Genomic DNA, 16,934 nt, shown 5'->3' on the forward strand with positions numbered 1-16,934 from the left:
TTCATTATCTGTACCAGTTTCACCTAACGTGTCCTTCATATTCCAGAAATCACTGAACAATGTTATAAAACTGAATTTATTTTTTTTTAAAAACTCTGCGGACTAGACTGGAAATAGACAAAATAATCTAAACTCGTGGTCAGCTAACTAATTCTTTTTTGTGCTTTCAGTTGCCTCTTGAAGTATCAGTGCCGTGATAGTTTGTGTAGTTGTCATGAAGATAGCTCAGTTGTTTCAAGTGACCAAATTATGGAGGTTGATCATGCTAGGCTTGCTGTTAATTACTGCAGTCGTGTTGAGAATAAAATTGTTACATGCAAAAAAATTAAGCAAATACAATAGCACTTTGATGGAATTTTCATGAATTGTAGTTATCTTCAGCATAGTAGTTGTATATTGAAGAGACAACTAGTTGTGTGGTGTGCCAGTTAAGACGTACAACTACAAACAATATTACAACATTAATTTGAACAGTGGTTGCTTCAAATTATTAAAAAAACTTAAAATATCAACTTTACAAGTGTATATGAGAAAGAAAATGCATTCACTGACTGGAAGTGTATGAGTAAAGAATTGATTTTACATGTCTGCTTTACAGCAGTTTCACTGTGACTGAATGAGTATTGAACCTGATTACCTGTATATGATCCTTTCTTCCTCCTTTAGCTTTATTGACTTTTTTCTTTTTCTCTCTCCAGGTTCTGTTGCATCAGTTTCACAGTAGGTGACCCCCACCCCTTCGCCAAAATCCGGCTATTAGATGTGACCACGAGGTTGATCAGGAGAAGCCACCATGTCTTAAACACAGACGGGCCCTCAGGAGCCCTGTCCCCCAACCCTGGCCCGCCCTCCCCCTCCCCCATCCACCACCTTACCCCTTCTCCCAGCCCAATCCAACTGCCAGACCTCTCTACACATGCGAGAGACAGGCTGCCCAGCCCTGGCTCCCCACTGGCACACCCCTCCCTTCCCTCCGGAGAGATGAGCTTGCAGAAGCACCAGCAGCTGGGTCCTGGAAGTGGTGGGGTCATGGGTTCTGACCGAGACCTGCAGTCCACAGCTTCCTCCATCTCTCTGCCCTCTGTAAAGAAGGCCCCCAAGAAGAGACGCCTCTCCCTGGCCTCTCTTTTCAGACGGCGAGGACGGGAGTCCAAATCAGGGCGCCAAAGGTCCCGAGAGCTCCAGCATCCTGGACCTGGAGGGCTAGGAGGAATCGATGGCATTGCCAGCATTGAAAGTATCCACTCTGAGATGTGTAATGACAAGAACTCTGCCTTCTTCTCTGCGGCTGGGACCGGAGCTGCCTCTGCTGCTGCTGCTGCCTCCACCTCATCTGCCTCAGGGCCTTCTTCCTCTACCTCCTCCTCCAAGGTGGGGGGCATGGTGGGGTCAGAGCTACTGGAGTGCCCGCTGTGCCTTCTGCGTCACTCCAGGGAGAGCTTCCCTGACATCATGACTTGTCATCACCGCTCCTGCATTGATTGCCTGCGCCAGTACTTGCGCATTGAGATCTCAGAGTCACGTGTCAACATCAGCTGCCCTGAGTGCTCAGAACGCTTCAACCCACACGACATCCGCATGATCTTGGGGGATCGGGTTCTCATGGAGAAATATGAGGAGTTCATGCTGAGGAGGTGGCTGGTAGCTGACCCAGACTGCCGCTGGTGCCCTGCACCAGACTGTGGGTAAGCAGTGAATTTACACAACACATGATCCCTGTTGGAATGACATGCTTTCTGATGCAGCTCAAACTGATCTTGTTATACCTGAAAATTACATGTACTACTTTCGCTAGAATGTTTTTGTCTCCCAGCAGAACTGTGTTCTTGCGTGTGAGACTATCCCATGGTTTGGATAAGGTCAAGCGTGTTCTATTGGAAGAGAAAAAGAAGATGTTGAATAGTAAAAGTAAAGGACCTAGTCTAGTCTAGTAGAGTCATCTCATAGCAGACTAGGGGTCAGCGATCAGGCCAGAAGATCATAGGTGACAAGCTTTTGGGCTAGAATACCAGTCAGTAATCTCAATCATTTCTTTTCACAAAGTTAGTTGAACTGGATACAAAACCTTAAAACCTATCCGTTCAAAGCTGAAGTCCCAACTAACAAATCTCTATGCTGTTTTCTTTCTGATTTTATTGTGTTCTTACTGGACATGATAATTTGCATGTTTGCTGTGTTGGAGGCTTCTTTCCATACACTAGTGGGTTTTCATCATCTACAGTGCTGTCTTCTGTTAACAAAATAAGCTATGTCTAGCGTAATTTGTCCAGTGAGTGTCTCTCCTGTGTTACAACCAATCACAATTTTGGGATTTTTAGGACTATTTAGACAGTGCTCTTATATATTTAAGGGTGCTATATGTAGATGTCCTGTTTTGAAAATTCAGGTAGCCCAGGCTTGTCCGGTCCTGTTTCCCTACCTTCACGTTGGCCATGTAACTGTTGTGGTAGTCCTCAATCTCAATCAGCTGCCTCTCCAGCGAGTGTTGTCGTGCTGCAGATGGACTCCAACTCCACCATCTTGGACTGCAACTTGCAATAATAGTCCTTGTTCTGCTCTCTGGAAGACCCGCTGCAAGCTGGTGGGAAACTCCAACCAGAATCTGCAGCAGGTGGAAAGATGATTTATGTGCTACTAGACCAAGCTCACTCATCCTGCAGAGAAGAACAGAGGAAGTCATATGATGAAATAGCTGTTGGCTGGTGAAGTTGGAGTTCATCCACACTGTGAGAGACTCATTGGAGAGGCAGCTCAATGACATCAGCACACAGCAACAACCTGGCCAGGTTGCAGGTAGATGTTATAGGGCTGGGCTGTCTGGTGAACAGCAACTACACTTTCAGAATAAAATACTTAAATATAGCATCTTCAATAACATAATCTGTACAAGTTTTCTAGAAAGCAGATTGTATGCCGAATGCAAAATTAAATAGTTGAGTCCTAATATTGAACAGCCAAATCTAATTGAACACACCCACACAGACATTCATATATATATATATATATATATATATATATATATATATATATATATATATATATATATATATATATATATACTTGCTAAGGTTAATCAATATATTAAACCTCTCCCTGCCATTTTGTCCTTACCTATTTATATCTGTTGTATCTGTCTTAATTGCTGCCTTTCCTTCTAATAGTCGTCCAGTTGTGCTGGACTGTTTTGCTGTCTAATCTTATTCCTGAGTGATGGCTTGTTGGCCTGCTTCCACCTAGCCCTCCTACACTGTTGCTGCAGTGTGTCGTTGTAGAGGCCCTGTAAGGTCAAATGGTCACTCTAACTCACTGACAAATCAAATCAGCGGCTCATTTATATGAAGCTCAGTGGACATCTGTCGAAAGTTCCTTAACTGCAGGCTATTCTTAACTCACAAAAGTAATGCTGTGCTCAGACAACAGGAGTTTCAAAATCATAACATTTTGATACCGGGTTGCAGTACGCACATAAAGGGAAGCTTATCTTGTTATCTCAGACACACGCTAACTAGATTTTAATATAGTTGTGCATCAAACACAACAGCATATTAAGATTATCGTACCAAAAGGACCCATCAAGGAGCAGTGCACCCTCTCATGTGATCTAATGGTCTAATGGTGATACAAATGCAAACAACATGGAGTCTGTTGCGCACCAATTTGTTGTAATACTTTGCATTGAAAAAAAAAACACAAAAGCAAGAGACTAAACAAGTCTGGATGAGAAATTGATTGAGTTGACATGGTTTGTCTGCTCTTCAATGAGAACTGGAGGAGAGATGTTAACTTAATGTCTGGAACTAACATTAGCCTCAAGGATTAGAATGTTTTGTGTTGTCAGGTAGCGGTGTCTGCTGCTCCTGAAGACTAGCCTAATAATTGAAATCATCCAGATCTTAACCTGTAAATATCAAGCATGCTTGATATTATTGGAATAGTTTCAATGAGTTCATGAGGTTTAGGACTGGATCTATACACCTTTCACATTGCCAAGTAATCTAAGTCAAACATCAGTTCATTCCAAGGTCCCTGATTGTCTGGGCAGGTTAAAATGGGGGGTAAATTGTCCCAAATCTCCTAGGCCCAGTATATCGGGTAGTCCAGATTTTACTTCGGGCTTCGGCAGACATTTTCCGAGTTTTTTTTCATTTGTCATTCTCATCCCTGAGGCTTTAACTGACCTTGCCGTGTGGTAAGGGGCATGGTTTTGTTGGAAAATCCAGTCATTGGAAGCAGGAATAAGGTTTTCCAGCTGATGGAAGAAGACTGTTTTCAAGAGTAGCCCTGTACATGACCTGGTTCATTTGCCCTCTTCCACCCAGACTGAAACAACCCCAGATGGTCACCGATCCACCCCCAAGTTTTACTGTAGAGGCAGACAGTCTGGTTTGTAGCTTCTCCAGGCTTCCTCCTAGTCAGTAAGTTGGCTGGAGTGCGCATCAACTGAAAATTGGATTCACCGCTGAAGAGAACCTTAGTCCAATCATCAACAGTCCAATCCTTGTGATCCTAACAAAGAGTAACCAGCTTTCCTCTGCCTTTCCTTGATGAAGGTCTTCTTCCTGCCCTGTGTGATTTCAGACCAGCTTCAAGAAGCCGGTTTTGAACTGTCCTCGCCGAACAAGTCCCATTTCTGGGCAGTGCCCACTCATTTTTAAGGTCCCTGGAGGTCTGACCACGATTCCTGACATATGAAGGATGAGTGACAGTCATCTGGTGGGTAGAAAGATGTTTCCGGCCTCGACGAGCTAACAGTTTGGTAGAACCATGTTGGGCTTGGTTTTTCTTGGTGTAATGAACGGCTGTCTTGGAGATCTTCAGTTTTTTCGCTACCCGTCTCTTACTCATGCCAATTTCCAGCAGTGCCAAGATGGCTGCCTTTGTGGCTTCACATAATTCTTTTGTTTTAGGCACTGTGTGAGAGCTGACAACTTCAGAGTTGTGCTACGGCTTGAATGTCAGCAGGAAACCACTTTAGGCCTTTGCATGTGCAGTGTTGCTTATAACATGAAATGGCTTCTTATATACCCTGGGAATGCAATTAAGTTGAAGCATGTCAAATAGGACATAAAATATGATGTAATCAGCTGCATTTTTGTGGTGTTCATTGTATTCTTCAGGTAGTATACCTTTAGTGGTACCAGGCATTAAAATGAACAAGAAACTGAAGAAAACAAGGGTGCTTTTGCATATTTTAACTTACATTTTGGACATCTAGCAACAGTAGTCAACCAGATTTTTCATTCTATTAACACGTCGTACACATTCCTGAGTAAAAATGCTTACTTATATGAAAAAAAATCATTGGCCGGGTTTTCCTAATGAGCCAATCATGTTTAAAATCACTGTCTCTTGCTTTCCCTTTCAGCCGTTTCCTTTTCTTCCAGGAATTGTTTGAGGTTAGGTAGCTCTAAAAAAATAATCATCCTTTCAGAGTTCTTTAAGTGCCGTTGTGTTTTATTCTGGAGTTGGATGTTTTGTTTTCTTTTGTGGGATGTCTGTTTTGTAAACTTGGCCAGAATAGTAGCAAATGTATTTTGAGGGTATGAATTGTAGGAGGCATGACATGTTTTATTATGCTTTCAGCAAGCTGAAGTAGTAACATAAAACAAAGGTAGACTTTTGCCTTGGATTAGTTTCCCTGCCCTGCTTGAAGCTAGAAAGCAGCAGATATGTCTGCTGTGCAAGACAATACTGGGATTTAGAGAAATATACAGTATACAGCCTTGCATTCACATGTAGATATTGCTAATGCATTAATAATATATGACTCATCAAGTCTTGCCACAGTGTTTCATTGTCTTCAGTCCTTTCAGTCTGTAGGACCCTGACACCACCTGGCACATAGAGTGTCTTGAAGAGATGGTGACAGCTGTCAGTGAGACAGAAAAAATACAGGGAATAATAACAAAACATATTGGTCGATCCCTATTTTAGTCTCCTTTCTTTGAGTCCCTCCTTCACTCCTGTCACCATATTTATGGACAACTATAGTATATACCTCTTGTGCTTAAAGACTTCATTTTTTCACTGGAGAATGGTTTAGAGCAAGATACACCATACCTCCATTTTTGTTTTTTCCATTTATCTGCAGCTTCTCTCTGCTTTGTTCTTTCTAGTTGCATATTCCTTTTTTTGCAGCTCAGAGGTTTTAGCTAACATCACCCAGTTTATCATCAGGAAATTGTTTTAGAGAAGGTTGCAAACAAACAAACGAGGGACATTTTTAACTGAAAGATACATTTAGGGGTTTTAACGCATTCAATACTTTTTCAAAGGAAGTGCTTACCCAGAAACTAAGCTGATCAAATGTTTTTAGTGACGTTTGATAGCTGTTACCCATGATGTAGTTCATTTAAGTTATTTTGTTTGAACAAATCTGTTGTGGCGGTCTGTTTAACTACAAGGTTAAGATGCCTGTGTGCTGCTAGACAGGGAATTTGTGTACATGTTGAGGGAATGTATTTCAGTAGTTGTGGCCCACTTAATAATCAACACCACAACACAGCAATATTCTTTCCTATCGCTACAGTCTATCTGTTTAGCCTGCGTTGTGTTTAGTGCTGGTGGTCTCTGCTATGCCTCACTGTCTGTCTTTATTGTAGACACAGTCCTCAGTAGAGTAATTGATATACAGCAGAGGAAGTCTCCCAGGCTCTCCATGGCTCAGTGATTGAAACTTAATCCATGGGTCAGTCACAGAGGGGCTGGGAGACTTCTGCTACACTCGGATAGAACAAGATCACGCACTCCAGGGTTTCCCCCCAGGAGACTGGCAAGCTAGTATTTTGCAGCTGTCTACTTTCCTTATTGTTGAGTGTTGTCTCTGCCAGCACTCGTTGTTTTCCTTCAAACTTGTCAGGTGAAAGCATTATGTGTTGCATCAATTCTGCTGTCACTCTTTCCGAGATATTGTGATGTGCTGATCTGTGCTGTGTCGTAAATACCTGTGCAGTTTTAGCAGAAACAGCTACTGTGTGAATCAGACTGACAACAGCTGTAGTTGGCCCCAAACTTTATAGAATAACACTGCTTAAATCGCACAAAAATGCCAAAATCAGTTTAAGATATCAGTTTTTATGTTATTTTATGGGTTTTTTTCTAAAGTCAAATAAAAAAGTAGTCAGTTTTAAAGCCTCTAGTCTGCATTTAGAAGCTTCAGATTTACTTGACGACAGTAAAATTAAATTGTCAAATTAGACAGACAGTGCTGTGAAAAAGTATCTGCTGATGTCTTCTCATTTTGCATATTTCTCACACTTAAAAGTTCCAGATCATCAAACTAATATTTTATTTATTTAAAATTAGACCAAGATAACCCACAAAACTGAAATGCAGTTTTTAAATGATGATCTATTAAAGATCTATTGCAAACCTATATCACCTCTGAGGAACAATAATGTGATAATTGCCCCCCTAAACCTAATAATAACTGGTTGGGCCTCCCTTGGCAGCAACAATTGCAGGTAAACATTTGTGATAGCTTGTGATCAGTCTTTTACATCGCCATGGAGTAATTTTGGCCTACTCTGCAGAATAGTTTTAATTCAGCCACATTAGATGGTTGTCGAACATGATCTGCCCTTGTAAGGTCTTGCCACAGCATCTGAATTGGATTCATGGCTGAACTTTGACTTGACATCTCCAAAACCTTAATTTTAGTCTTTTTGAGCCATTCAGAAGTGGACTTGTTTGTGTGCTTTGGGTCCCTCTCTTGTTGCAGAACCCATTTGAGCTTGAGCTTCAGGTCATGAACTGATGGTTGAATATTTTCCAGGAGGATTTTTTTGATAGAGGACAGAATTCATGGCTCCATCAGTTCCGACAAGTTGGCCAGGTCTCGTGGAAGCAAAGCAGCCCCAAACCTTTACACAACCACCACTATGTTTTACTGTTGGTATGATGTACTTCTTATGGAATGCAGTATTAGCTTTACACCAGATGTTACAGGACCCATGTCTTCCAAAAAGTTCCACCTTTGACTCATCAGTCCACAGGATGTTATCCCAAAATCTTAGGGCTCTTCAGGATATTTTTTTGCAAATACCAGATGAGCCTTTATGCTAATTTTTCCTTCAATAAATTAAACCATTGTTTAAAACCTGCATTTTGTGTTTTCTTGGGTTATCTTTGTCCTATATTAAAATTTGTTTAGTTTATCTAAAGTATTTAAGTATGACAAATAGGCAAAAATAGAAGAAATTTGTAGGGGGTGGAATACTTTTTCACGGCACTGTATACCATTTGCTGTGCAAAAGAGCACTGATCCCCCTCTCTTCATTTGTCGTTTCTGACGTTTTCTTTCTTCAGACTGTAGATAGAATGGAAGCCAAAGCAGCAAGGGCAAGCATCCTCAACAATAAATGGCAAAAGAAAGGGAGATGTTTACTAAATTATAAGAGATGGTCTTTTTTTATAATATTCTTGTCAATCATTATCCAAAAAAGGACAAAGTGTTCTTGTTGAAAGCATGAGTGGATTTGCAACCAAGAGACTAGTGGTGCGTTTTCACAAGATTATAGAGCTGCAGACATGTATTTCTTTGGCTGTTACCTGTCAACATAGACACACTACAGTTCAAACAGTGATTGAGGATAGCCAAAGTATGTTTACTCATGTCAGGCAGACTCTGCAGCCCATAAATGGATCATAAACCCTCTTTACAGGAGGAGAAAAAGTAGCTGTCTAGTTTTAAATCTTAGAAGCTCACTAACTGTAATTGTGTAAGAAACTGATTAAGCAGCTGTTTTTAAATACTCGTGTAGGCCATTTTTAATTATGTTAAGAATGTACACTGCTCTGCATCACCTTTTCTCAAATGCTATGTCTTACTTTGTTACCTGCACCTTCATTTTATATGCATCACTTTTTTATACATACTTTCATAACGTGCTTGAAGCTGACATTTGTGCAACTTGCTATTGTTTTCATTTGTATGCCATTTATTCTCATTCTGTGATGGCACCATGTTGTAATATTTTACCTGACAAGTGTTTTGTTTGTCCTCTTCTAGGTATGCAGTGATAGCCTTTGGGTGTGCCAGCTGTCCAAAGATCACGTGCGGCAGAGAGGGCTGCGGTACAGAGTTCTGTTACCACTGTAAACAGTTGTGGCATCCTAACCAGACCTGTGATGCAGCGCGGCAGCAGAGAGCCCAGAGCCTCCGTCTGAGAACTGTGCGCTCGTCCTCCCTCAGCTACAGCCAAGAGAGTGGAGCTGCAGGTTGGCTAACCGAAAGTTCAAAAAAGCATGCACAGTCATAGGCTCACATAGCTGCATAACCATCCATTAGCTTGTTCTCTCTGCTCTTGTGTCATTTCTACATTTATTCGATGCCTTTCTCATTGCATGTCAATTATATCCCTCACACTTCCTTAATCATGAGGAAAGGTTATGCAAGTACACCAGTATATTAATGATGTTGTAATCCTGTTGTATATTTTAGTTTTAAAGGAGAAGAGGAGTTTCTAGGAATTATATAAAAAGTTGGCAGTTCTTTATTCATCACGGAACAACTGTAAAACTGTTTGAGTATTCCATCTTCTGACTTCATTCTGTTTCTTTCAGCTGACGACATCAAGCCGTGTCCACGCTGTGCTGCTTACATCATCAAGATGAATGATGGCAGCTGTAACCACATGACCTGTGCTGTCTGCGGTTGTGAGTTCTGCTGGCTCTGCATGAAAGAGATCTCAGACTTGCACTACCTGAGGTAGGGAGTATACCAACACATATCCTCACATTTATACAGTACACTGACACAGTGTAGTGTTTTAGTATTACATTTGGACATGAACATTTTATAATGCATAAATTAACAATGTCTTAGATATAAGCATTTCATGTTTGTTGATTTCTTTTCTTTTACAGTCTAGCAGTAGAGATTAGGGATCTTTTCTGCAAATTTAATAGTTCTATCTGTGAACATATTTGACTGTCTCCTCATCTGCCTCCACTTACCTCTGTCTCAGTCCGTCAGGCTGTACTTTCTGGGGAAAGAAGCCATGGAGCAGGAAAAAGAAGATTCTGTGGCAACTGGGAACACTCGTGGGTGCCCCTGTCGGCATCGCGCTCATTGCTGGAATAGCTATCCCTGCTATGATTATCGGCATTCCTGTATATGTGGGAAGGAAGGTGAGGCTGGGAGGACACGTTGATGTACAATAGCTTGGAAAATATTTAAATTTTCCTGCTTGTTGTTTTCACTACATGAAGAACAAATTTTGATCTGTTGCTGTTTAGATTTACAGTTCAAATACTCATCTGTATGAACCTGTATTAAGTGTTATAATAAAATGATGTCATCCTTAATGTTGCATGTAGTAGTTTGAATAATTATATTTTACTGGAGCTCTGCCCTTTCACACAGTCCTCCTCTAAGACATTATCTTTGCAGTTGTCCATATCCTTGTTACATAACTTTATACATGTCACAGTTATCAGGTATCAAGTAAACACGCTGCATGGCTAGAAACACACACTGCATCAATTAGTAACTATGTGTTTTTATTGAAAAACTTGTGTAATACAGTCATGTGTTTTTGCCATGCTCTGGATTTACCTTAAGCTAGCTAAGGCCAGTCACTCATGTATCTGTATGTATACACTTGTATTGTATCACTCACAAGTCTAGGTCTGTTTAGAATCAGAATTTCACATTACAATATAGTGAAACTATTCAGACTTTCTGGAATTCCCCACATTATGCCTGCTAAGAAGACAGCAGAGCCCACAAACTTTTCTTCCTCTCTAAAAAAACCCAGACCACATTCAGTAGTGATCATGTTACACACATCTGAGCATGAATCGCCTGCATTCCACATGCACTTGATGAATGCTGCTGTTCAGGCTTGATGTTAAATCTGTGTCCTGGTGACAAAACCCATGCCTTGGCCATTTTGGTACACGATTACCATTTGGTCAGCTTTTCTTTGTCACTGTTGACTGATTTAAAAAGTAAACATGCACTCCATGTGGGGTTGTGTATTCATAGTTTTTGTTACATACATGTGCTTTTTGGGTTTGGAACAGCAATGGTTCATTTACAGGATGACCACGTATCATTTAAGATTTCATATCAGGTTTGCTTCATCACTGATGACTGACTTAAAAAGTATTTTTTTGTTACATATATGTGATCTTTTGGGTTTGAAACAGCAAAGACTTGTCACAACCAGAAATTTCTTTCTCATTTTAATTTTTAGTGGCAAGAGTGTTTCAACAGTAATATCATATGAAAAAAGCAGGTGGGAGATACAGTCATATATTTCCATTGCTCATACGGTGCTGTTGCTGGGTTAGTCCCTTTATTCTGTTCCAATGTTGCCGTTTTGAGTGTTATATGATGATGCTGATTTTTCTTCCAGTTGTTCTTCATGTACTTGCAAGACTTGCATTCATTCATTCATTCATTTCAAAAATTTCTTCAACAATTACTGCCACATGGATTGTTAGGATCGTCATTTTCCAAATGCCTTATTATAGCTTTATTTTTACTTATTGATAGCAGTTGAACTTATTATAAAATGGTTTGCACATCACTTCAGCAACCAATCACATGCAGGCTTAAACCTCTTCTCATAATGTAGACAGTTACTACTGGCACTGTGTGGCCTCCTTACAAATTCAAAATGTATTTATTTTATTTGAGAATCAATTGCATTTTGCTTTTTGTTTCTATCATTCTCTAGCATAAAATGTGTACAGTGGTGTGAAGAAAGTGGTACGTAAACTGTAGGTTGGCAGGCAGTGCGTTGTTTGGGGCTTTTGGAGCTTTCTTTGCAACCTGCTTGAACAGTGACGACATAGCAACCAGCCCAGACAACATTCATCAAATACTTCTTGTTTTATTATTTGTGGTTGCCCAGAAAGGAAACTGGAGGTTGTCTCAACTTTGAGCAAAAGACAACTAGGCAAACAAATGTGGGCCCTGCCAATGTAAAGTTGAAGCACAATGCTGCTGTGTAGCAGAACTTCATATACCACCACCTCTGAACTCACTTGTGAGCCCCAGACACTACTATTCAGTCAAAAGATGAGAGGAAAATCAGTAATTTTGTCCTAATAATATGAACACGTTTGACAGTAACTCTCTACTCCTCTCACATTCTTTTCTGTTTAAGGCCATGAGTCAGTTCTCTATTTGAATATGAGGGAGCTTAAGTTTAACTGGTCAGGTTCTTCTCTCTGACTGTGTGGCTCATATTTGTCCCCCTTTCTTTGTCAGATCCATAACCGCTATGAAGGCAAAGATATTTCCAACCACAAGAGGAACCTGGTGATTGCTGGTGGAGTGACTCTCTCTGTTATCGTGTCCCCAGTGGTGGCTGCAGTCACTGTCGGTCAGTCTGTTCTCCAACCTGTCCTTCCTCTTTCTCTGGCTTTCTCTCTGATCTAGCTCTCTGGATAACTGGACATCTTCATTGACATACAGTATAGTTTGTTAGACTTTGCTTGCTTCAGGAGTTTCTGTAATGTTCAAGTTCATATTATGCAAAAGTTGGGATTCCTCATGAGATGAAGATGGGAAAATTTAGGGAGATTTATTCTAATTTGACTTATTTGCATCAGCAGCAGCGGTCTCCACTGTTTATTTAGTGCCTTGGCCTAACTTGTCTGTGGTCTATCTGTGTCTTTCTCTAACCCCTCAGGCATTGGAGTTCCCATCATGCTTGCATATGTCTATGGCGTGGTGCCCATCTCTCTGTGCCGTAGTGGAGGTTGTGGTGTTTCAGCTGGAAGTGGAAAAGGAGTTCGCATAGAGTTTGACGACGAGAACGACATGAATGTTGGCAGCGGGGCAGCTGCCACTGGTAATTTTCATTGCCTCATCCCACTCCCTCTTCTGACACCCAAAAGCAGCATTGTGTGTTTATGCCAAACAACACAGTTTGCGTTTTGCTAACTGATAGACTCACTGAGTCCATCAAATTAATTTGCTGCTGCTGTCAGGTACACTTTCACACTTAATTCATGGAAAAATGTTCTTTTTGTGCCTCTTCTGTGAGACAGAAGGCCTCCAGTTGCTTGGAAAAATACTCCTAAAAATTCCAAATCTATTTTTCTTTTCCCCTTACTTTTATGTTTTTAATAACAATCTAGTATATTTTTTTAATCTTCTATATAGATACTACATCAGTGGCAGACACCAGGAACAATCCCAGTATAGGGGAAGGCAGTGTTGGGGGGCTGACAGGCAGTCTGAGCGCCAGTGGCAGCCACATGGACCGTCTGGGGGCCATTAGAGACAACTTAAGTGAGACAGCATCCACCATGGCCCTGGCTGGAGCCAGCATCACTGGAAGCCTGTCTGGCAGTGCCATGGTCAATTACCTTAACAGGTAGTGAAGCTGAAAGGCACACCATGAGATTTGAATGTTAAAGCAATTTTGGTATTCCTGATGCTCTCCTGCATTGTCTAAATCTTCTCCATCACATGTTGCCAGGCTGGAGGTGCAGGCTGATGTGCAGAAGGAGCGCTGCAGTCTGAGTGGTGAATCTGGCACTGTCAGCCTGGGTACAATCAGTGATAACGCTAGCACCAAAGCAATGGCTGGATCCATTCTTAATGCCTACATGCCTCTTGACAGGTGAGCATCACATTCACAGTGTCAATGTGCTTTTATGCAGCTAGTATCCCTCCAAAAATCCATAATACGTTATAGATGCAGTGAATGCTGAATAAATGTATACCTGTGGCATGATGTCATGTAAACAACACCGAGTAATGCTGCATACAACAGCACAGTTATGTTTGAAGTAATGTGCACCTATAATTGTTACTCAAGGAAACAATATTTATCAAGTACACAATATGTTTTTACTGGAGATGAGACTACGGGTGACAATACTTTGCAGGTTGATTTTAAACTCTGAGGTTTAAGCATACACACTTGCACATGCACCCACATATGCAGTATTTTTCTTGAAGTCTTATGACTGTTGTGTTTCTGTCCCCCTCCCTTGTTCCAGAGATGGGAACAGTATGGAGGTCCAGGTTGACATCGAGTCCAAACCTGGCAAACTACGGCACCACAGTGGTAGCAGTAGCGTAGATGATGGCAGCCATGTTGGCCGCTGTGGATGGACCTGTCCCTCCAACGGCTACACCTCCTCAGAAGGAAAAGGCACCTCGACTAAGTGGGCCAAAGAGGCGTCCTGTTCCTCCTCTAACAGCTCGGGAGGCAAAAAGAGCAAAGGCAAGCTGCGGAAGAAAGGCGGTGGAGGCACCAAGATCAATGAAACACGTGAGGACATGGATGCTCAGCTGCTGGAGCAGCGCAGCACCAACTCCTCAGAGTTCGACTCTCCTTCACTGAGTGGCAGCCTGCCATCTGTGGCCGATTCCCACTCCAGCCACTTTTCTGAGTTCAGCTGCTCCGATCTGGAAAGCATGAAGACGTCCTGTAGCCACGGCTCAGGTGGAGGCGACTATCACACTCGCTTTGCCACCGTCAGCCCCCTACCTGAGGTGGAGAATGACCGCCTGGAGACCTGCCCCGCTTCTTCGTCCTCCTCCCAGGGACAAGGAACTGTCATCACTCCCCACTCCCCCACCTCCACCACTTCATCCCTGGGTCACGGTGCAGAGCTCTCCCCTCTCTGCTTCATCACAGAGGAGAATGTCAACCTGGTGTGCCCCGCTGAGTTGGACTCTCACAGCAGCACAGGAGAGCTGCTAAAAGAAACCAATAACAACCACCCCCAACCACAACACCAAGCCCAAACCCAGCAGCAGCCCAAGAACTCCTGTATACAGACTGATATATAAAATCTCAATACCTTAAGTGCTGCACTGTTTTTATTTAACATCCTTTCCTCTACTAAACTAACAATCATAGCTTACAGTTTATCCTGTATTTTCTGTTATTCCCTTGTAAAGGGGTAAAGGGGAGATGTGTTATTTTTGGATTTATATCCTTCATAAAAAACAGCCTTTGAATAAAACACATCTGTGTCCACAGACGGTCAAAAGGCTGGTGGAAGTATAAAAAGGCTTCTATAGTGCAGCCATGTGAGAAACTTTAAGATTGTGAATACTGGGGTTTCTCCCTGTGCGACCCATAGACTGCTGGCACATTTCTGACGCTCATTTTCTCACCACTTGTAACAGAAGACAGCCCACCATTTTGGTTGCTGTCATATTGATACGTGTTGGTTAAAATTAAACCACTGTGCCCGTTTTGCTAGTATTTGATTTTGGCTCTACAATGTGGATGCAACACCATGCAGGAATCTCAAATGTTTCAGCTTTCCAGAAGTGAACTCAAACAGGGACCAGGCAATATGATTCACTATTTCCTTGTTTTCTTTCCCAGAGTGTATTAGTAACAGAGGAACCCTTGTGTTCTTGTCTGTATTTATTATTAGATGTTTTGTTTTTTTCCCCCTGGATGTTTGTTTAAAACAAACCCTCTAATGTATAATTTTGAGGCCTGGGCTCAGTATCCTGGATCATTTTAGCACTAAAATGGAATAGTAACACACCGAGATTCTCTTTAGAGGGATCCATACATAGCTGTAGTCCCATTGTGGGAGATGGTGCTTGACAGCTCTTTAGCAGCTCGGTAACCACTGAGTTAGACCTGTAGCCTAAAACTCTTGAGGGTGCGTTTTTAGTGCTAAGAAGACTCGACCGGGTCCGGACCTTATTTAGCTCTGTGGAAAGCTTGTGATGATACGTTTGGTGGGGAAGGGGTGGGTGAGGGTTGCTTTGATTTAAGAAAAGGTCTCTGGAAGGCCATGGTTGTCAAGATAATGCTGAAAGTCAGTATAATACATTAACCAATGGGTTGGTCAATTCTGTGAAATTGTACAAAGAAAATGTTTTTGTCCTGTTCAAAGGTGATTTATTCAGTCTGATGGTTTTGCCTCACTGAGTAAGAGAGAGCTTTGATATCTTTTGTTGTTAACTCATGGTGCCTTCAAGAAGCTGTTTGTGTTCAGTTTGTCTGTCTCTCCAATGTGTCTTCTAGATTCCAAACAACGACTCATAGATTGCAGAATGTCTGTCTGTGTAGGAGGGATGCTCATTCACCTACAGAACATACTGTGGTAGACATGGTAAATGAAGACTTTTCAATTGCCTACCAAAGACAGCACTCAGGCTCTTGTTAAATCTTATACCTTTGACTAGTCAGCTGTAGACACAGTATTGTGCATCCTTTTTACGCCATGGGTTTGAATGAAACTAGACCCAAGATTATACAGACGTACAGACTGCTGTTTCCTACATGCTTCACAAATGCTACGCAAATAACTGAGGCTGCACAACGGCCCAAGGCACCTGCACTGTTACCTGTATTTCTTATTAAATTGATGTTCTGCAATGCAAGGTTAATAGGGATATGTATAGGGGTTAACTTCCCTATTGATTTGTCCTGTGATTCCCGTTTGTGTTGCCAATCGGTGCTGCTGAGCAGACTTGGAAGTCAAATTCTTCTTTAATTTTAGAGTGTTTGCTTAAGCCTGCGTTTACGTCTCTGTGGTCTGCTTTAGTGAGGCCACTGAGTTGGCTCAGGTGAACCTCTACCAGGAACGGTATTTTGAACCAGGTCTGTTACTGAATGAACACTTAGGTTCTGTGGATAAGGCTTCATGCTGCAGTCCTCCCTGCATTAAAGCAAAACATTGTTTTGTTCTTCTTCCTCGGTTCTATTTCTCATTCTTAACCAAAACTTCAGTTTCTTGATCCTGATTTGAACACTAGTGCCAGATATAATTTGTAATTTGTGCAGAACGGCATAAGGTATTTGTATATTTGTTTGGTAATTTGCTTTACTATATGCGTGTAAATGCATATCAAAAAATAAAAAAATATGAAATATTTCCAGTTTCCCAGGTTCTTGAAAGTTAATACAAATGCTTAAAATATTTACAGTATTATATCTTTAATAATGTGTTTCTATAACTTCAGAAATTATTTACAATCATCAAAG

At 41.5% G+C, this 16,934-nt stretch overlaps 1 protein-coding gene across 1 annotated transcript; it reads left to right on the forward strand.

Moving 5' to 3' along the window:
- Nucleotides 1-701: 701 nt before the first annotated feature.
- Nucleotides 702-16,824, forward strand: LOC111569392 (E3 ubiquitin-protein ligase RNF19A). Its single transcript, XM_023271471.3, has 9 exons — nucleotides 702-1,685; nucleotides 9,011-9,219; nucleotides 9,565-9,709; nucleotides 9,969-10,131; nucleotides 12,224-12,338; nucleotides 12,648-12,809; nucleotides 13,124-13,337; nucleotides 13,443-13,586; nucleotides 13,969-16,824. Exons 1-9 carry the CDS (start codon nucleotides 982-984, stop codon nucleotides 14,765-14,767), a joined length of 2,655 nt encoding a protein of 884 aa, XP_023127239.1. The 5' UTR covers nucleotides 702-981; the 3' UTR covers nucleotides 14,768-16,824.
- Nucleotides 16,825-16,934: the final 110 nt, after the last annotated feature.

This window comes from Amphiprion ocellaris, chromosome 9 (genome assembly GCF_022539595.1).
Source record: "Amphiprion ocellaris isolate individual 3 ecotype Okinawa chromosome 9, ASM2253959v1, whole genome shotgun sequence".
NCBI lineage: Eukaryota > Metazoa > Chordata > Actinopteri > Pomacentridae > Amphiprion > Amphiprion ocellaris.